This window comes from Anolis carolinensis, chromosome 5 (assembly GCF_035594765.1).
Source record: "Anolis carolinensis isolate JA03-04 chromosome 5, rAnoCar3.1.pri, whole genome shotgun sequence".
In the NCBI taxonomy this organism is placed as follows: Eukaryota; Metazoa; Chordata; class Lepidosauria; order Squamata; family Dactyloidae; genus Anolis; species Anolis carolinensis.
Window position 1 is genome coordinate 206,458,360 of NC_085845.1, and position 5,831 is coordinate 206,464,190.

The following is a 5,831-nucleotide window of genomic DNA, read 5'->3' on the forward strand; positions in this document are numbered from 1 at the left end:
ATGCCTATCCTATGTTTCAGCCATGGCACAGTGTCTGCCCTCCAAGAAGCCAACCAAGTAAAGCAACACGGTGGTGATGCTGCAAAAGTCCGATTCAGCCTTGGCCTCGCAAGACTCTATACGGAGTCTAGTTCGTCTCCTTCTGCCACTGAGGCCTTGCTTTGACTCTGACTTTGCACCAGGCTCAACCGTGGCACACCATCCCCTTCCCGCCCCGCTCCAAAAAAGGACCTCCACCCATCTTCTGCCACAAGACTGCACCCACTGCCCCAAATCAAGTAAAGCATATCCGGAAAAACCCTTTCCAGGAATACGGGGGTGATGCTGCCAAAGCCAGCTTCACCTTTGGAACTGCAAGGGAGGCTTCTGCTCTAGCCTTGCTCAAGAGGTTTGGGCTCCTTGTGCGGCTGGAGCCTTGGCTTCTCTTTCTCCGAGTCTGCACCGGGCTCAGCCGTGGCATACCACCCCCCATCTCCCCCCAAAAGGACCTCCACCCATCTTCTGCCCAGTTCCCCAAATCAAGTCAAGCATATCCTGAAAGGAATGTGGTGGAGATGGTGCAGGAACGGCAGGAACTTGGAGGCCGATGTTGCACCCAAGGCCCATCTCCCTGTGCCGCCGAGGCCTTGGCCCTCCGCCTGCCCTTGCCCTCCGCTAGCAGAGCTGGAGGCGGTCCAGGAGCCGGTCCATCTCCCGGAGGCACTTCTGCAGCCGGCCCAAGGCCACCACGGAGGTGGTGTACGGGGAGACGGCCAGCAGCTCCGTCAGGTTGCCCAGGTCCTCGGCCGAGGGGCCCCTCTGGAGCGGGCAGCCCAGGTGGGCGCCCAGCAGACGCAGGAGGCTCCGCAGGTTCTCCAGGTCGTAGCCGATCTGGGCCACGGGCGCCTCCCAGGGCAGGCTGGACAGGACCTGCTGGAAGACCCCCAGCGTGGTGTCCATGGCCTCCAGGCTCGGCGCCGGGAGCTCCGCCGGGATGAAGTCCAGCCCATGGACCCTCAGGCTCAGCGGAGGGAACTGCAAACGGAGAGGAGAGAATTGGGTCAGGCAGGGCCCAGGGACCCCCAGGGGACATCCAGACCACCCCCAAACCTGTGCTGGAATCCACAGAACCTAGAAGAGGGAACTGCAAACGGAGAGGACGGAATCAGGGGTCAGGCAGGGCCCAGGGACCCCCAGGGGACATCCAGACCAACCCCCAAATCTGTGCTGGAATCCACAGAACCTAGAAGAGGGAACTGCAAACGGAGAGGAGAGAATCAGGGGTCAGGCAGGGCCCAGGGAACCCCAGGGGACATCCAGACCACCCCCCAAATCTGTGCTGGAATCCACAGAACCTAGAAGAGGGAACTGCAAATGGAGAGGAGGGAATCAGGGGTCAGGCAGGGCCCAGGGAACCCCAGGGGACATCCAGACCACCCCCCAAATCTGTGCTGGAATCCACAGAACCTAGAAGAGGGAACTGCAAACGGAGAGGAGAGAATCAGGGGTCAGGCAGGGCCCAGGGACCCCCAGGGGACATCCAGACCACCCCCAAATCTGTGCTGGAATCCACAGAACCTAGAAGAAGGAACTGCAAATGGAGAGGAGGGAATCAGGGGTCAGGCAGGCCCCAGGGAACCCCAGGGGACATCCAGACCACCCCCCAAATCTGTGCTGGAATCCACAGAACCTAGAAGAGGGAACTGCAAATGGAGAGGAGGGAATCAGGGGTCAGGCAGGGCCCAGGGACCCCCAGGGGACATCCAGACCACCCCCCAAATCTGTGCTGGAATCCACAGAACCTAGAAGAAGGAACTGCAAATGGAGAGGAGGGAATCAGGGGTCAGGCAGGGCCCAGGGAACCCCAGGGGACATCCAGACCACCCCCCAAATCTGTGCTGGAATCCACAGAACCTAGAAGAGGGAACTGCAAATGGAGAGGAGGGAATCAGGGGTCAGGCAGGGCCCAGGGACCCCCAGGGGACATCCAGACCACCCCCAAACCTGTGCTGGAATCCACAGAACCTAGTAAAAGTACAAAAAGCATTTATTCAGGTAAAAAGAACTCCATTGTAGATCGAAAGGCTTGGGAGCTATCTAGTCTACTCTAGACTGGTTTCTAAGGAAAAATATGAAAGGAAAAATAACAAACATCTAAATAGTTACATCTTGCCAGGAGAGACAGCAAGATGCTTCTTGTTAGTTAGAACAAAGGAGAAGAGAGAACCGAAATGGTTCCAACCTCATGGTCCAGTTTATTGGGGCCATAAAAGCCATTCTGACCAATGAGAAGGCCAGGATGATTCCCAACATAGACCACCCCCAAATCTGTGCTGGAATCCATAGAACCTAGAAGAGGGAACTGCAAATAGGAAAGAATTGGAGAGTCAGGCAGGATCAAGGGACCCCCAGTGGCCATCTAGACTAACCCTCCCAAACCTGTGCTGGAATCCACAGAACCTAGAAGAAGGAACTGCAAATGGAGAGGAGGGAATCAGGGGTCAGGCAGGGCCCAGGGACCCCCAGGGGACATCCAGACCACCCCCAAACCTGTGCTGGAATCCACAGAACCTAGTAAAAGTACAAAAAGCATTTATTCAGGTAAAAAGAACTCCATTGTAGATCGAAAGGCTTGGGAGCTATCTAGTCTACTCTAGACTGGTTTCTAAGGAAAAATATGAAAGGAAAAATAACAAACATCTAAATAGTTACATCTTGCCAGGAGAGACAGCAAGATGCTTCTTGTTAGTTAGAACAAAGGAGAAGAGAGAACCGAAATGGTTCCAACCTCATGGTCCAGTTTATTGGGGCCATAAAAGCCATTCTGACCAATGAGAAGGCCAGGATGATTCCCAACATAGACCACCCCCAAATCTGTGCTGGAATCCATAGAACCTAGAAGAGGGAACTGCAAATAGGAAAGAATTGGAGAGTCAGGCAGGATCAAGGGACCCCCAGTGGCCATCTAGACTAACCCTCCCAAACCTGTGCTGGAATCCACAGAACCTAGAAGAAGGAACTGCAAATGGAGAGGAGGGAATCAGGGGTCAGGCAGGGCCCAGGGACCCCCAGGGGACATCCAGACCACCCCCAAACCTGTGCTGGAATCCACAGAACCTAGTAAAAGTACAAAAAGCATTTATTCAGGTAAAAAGAACTCCATTGTAGATCGAAAGGCTTGGGAGCTATCTAGTCTACTCTAGACTGGTTTCTAAGGAAAAATATGAAAGGAAAAATAACAAACATCTAAATAGTTACATCTTGCCAGGAGAGACAGCAAGATGCTTCTTGTTAGTTAGAACAAAGGAGAAGAGAGAACCGAAATGGTTCCAACCTCATGGTCCAGTTTATTGGGGCCATAAAAGCCATTCTGACCAATGAGAAGGCCAGGATGATTCCCAACATAGACCACCCCCAAATCTGTGCTGGAATCCATAGAACCTAGAAGAGGGAACTGCAAATAGGAAAGAATTGGAGAGTCAGGCAGGATCAAGGGACCCCCAGTGGCCATCTAGACTAACCCTCCCAAACCTGTGCTGGAATCCACAGAACCTAGAAGAAGGAACTGCAAATGGAGAGGAGGGAATCAGGGGTCAGGCAGGGCCCAGGGACCCCCAGGGGACATCCAGACCACCCCCAAACCTGTGCTGGAATCCACAGAACCTAGTAAAAGTACAAAAAGCATTTATTCAGGTAAAAAGAACTCCATTGTAGATCGAAAGGCTTGGGAGCTATCTAGTCTACTCTAGACTGGTTTCTAAGGAAAAATATGAAAGGAAAAATAACAAACATCTAAATAGTTACATCTTGCCAGGAGAGACAGCAAGATGCTTCTTGTTAGTTAGAACAAAGGAGAAGAGAGAACCGAAATGGTTCCAACCTCATGGTCCAGTTTATTGGGGCCATAAAAGCCATTCTGACCAATGAGAAGGCCAGGATGATTCCCAACATAGACCACCCCCAAATCTGTGCTGGAATCCATAGAACCTAGAAGAGGGAACTGCAAATAGGAAAGAATTGGAGAGTCAGGCAGGAACAAGGGACCCCCAGTGGCCATCTAGACTAACCCTCCCAAACCTGTGCTGGAATCCACAGAACCTAGAAGAAGGAACTGCAACCAGAGAGGAGGGGACCAGAGTATCAGGCAGGGCCTAGGGACCCCCAGGGGACATCTAGACCACCCCCCAAACCTGTGCTGGAATCCACAGAACCTAGAAGAAGGAACTGCAACCAGAGAGGAAGGGACCAGAGTATCAGGCAGGGCCTAGGGACCCCCAGGAGTCATCTAGACTAACCTCCCCATGCCAATTTAGGAATCATACGATCATACAACACCAGAACTGGATGAGACCCCAAGGGCCATCCAGTTGAACTCCATTCTCCATTCAGGTGAAGAGCACTCACCTGGGGAAGATCTAGGAGGGGAAATGCAGCACCAAGCAGGTAAAGAGGCAGCAAAGGAATACCCGGCTAATCCAGGGTCTCTATGGGGCAAATACTCTGGAAGCAGCCCCTAGCAGTGGACCCTTGACCCAAAAGGCCGGCAAGGGGGAGGTGGGGGAGTGGGGAGGGGCTCACCTGGTGCTCCTGGATCCGGCCCACGATGGTCTTGGTGAGGCTTTTGGTGTCGGCCATGACCTTGTCGATCTTCACCGGCCGGCCGTGGAGGAGGGGCAGCCAGGCCCATAGGAACCCACACAAGGAGATGCTGGGGCAGCGCATAGTTGCCTGGGCTCCTGGGAGGCAAAGTGGGAAGGCGGACATAATAAACACTCAGCTACAGAAACTCACTACTAACTGTCTGTTGCTACCTCGGCTCCCTTTAGATCAGGCATGGGCCAACTTTGGCCCTCCCTCCAGGTGTTTTGGACTTCAACTCCCACAACTCCTAGCAGCCGGTTTCAATTCCAAGTTGTTGTTATTATTATTATTATTATTATTATTATTATTATTATTATTATTATTATTACTAGCTTTGCCCGGCCACACGTTGCTGTGGCTTATGGGAATCCTTTGTTGGCCAGGTGGAATAGCAGTGAATAGTCTTGCAGTCTCAAAGCCTGGCTGTTTTCTGGAGTAGCTGGAGCTTTTTGTTGTATGAACGCAGAGGCATGGATGAGGGGTTGTGCTGCCAAGTTTAGTGTTTCTGGGATGTGTAGTTTTGTTGTTTTGTCCTAGGCTGAAATTTCATTACCCTTTTATATATATAGATTATTATTATTATTATTATTATTTGAAACACAGCAAGATGAGTCCACAGCAGACACTCTACTGGCTGTTGAATTGGATCACACGTCGGACACTTCCCAAGTGTCTAGGACTGTGTGATGTATTATTATTATTATTATTATTTTATGACACAGCAAACAAGATAGATATGCTGGATTTCGTATCACAAAACCACAAGTCGAACACTTCCCAAGTGTCTAGGGCTGTGTGATGTATTTTCGGATGATGTGTGCAGATCCCAGTAGGATGACCTTTTGCAGTTGGCAGATCGTGATTTTGTCAATGTCTATTGTTATTATTATTATTAAGCAGAGGCTGGATGGCCATCTGTTGGGAGGGCTTGGAGGGTGCCTTCCTGCCAGGAAGAAGTGGGTGGACTGAATGGCCTTTGGGGGTCCCTTCCAATTGCAAGATATTATTATTGTTGTTGTTGTTGTTGTTATTATTATTAAGCAAAGGATGGATAGCCATCTGTTGGGAGGGCTTGGTTGGTGTGTTTTCCCTGGATGTCTCCTTCCTGCCCTTTCCTGGCAATGCTATAATACTATAAGCCAGCATGGCAAGAGGTGCTCTGCCACTTGCCAAGGCGGACAGCCCATCATCCCCATGCCAGCCGAGGCCGG

At 51.6% G+C, this 5,831-nt stretch overlaps 1 protein-coding gene and 1 long non-coding RNA gene across 2 annotated transcripts; both read right to left on the bottom strand.

The window, feature by feature from the left end:
• lep (leptin) lies at positions 1–4,793 on the bottom strand. Its single transcript, XM_062983465.1, has 2 exons — positions 4,558–4,793; positions 1–1,014 (listed from the first exon to the last, which is right to left on the bottom strand). The coding sequence occupies exons 1-2, from the start codon at positions 4,741–4,743 to the stop codon at positions 655–657; spliced, it is 546 nt and encodes a 181-aa protein (XP_062839535.1). The 5' UTR covers positions 4,744–4,793; the 3' UTR covers positions 1–654.
• LOC134299722 (uncharacterized) lies at positions 1,772–3,598 on the bottom strand. Its single transcript, XR_010006968.1, has 4 exons — positions 3,511–3,598; positions 2,965–3,075; positions 2,419–2,529; positions 1,772–1,983 (listed from the first exon to the last, which is right to left on the bottom strand). It is a non-coding gene; the product is annotated as an uncharacterized LOC134299722 (long non-coding RNA).
• Positions 4,794–5,831: the final 1,038 nt, after the last annotated feature.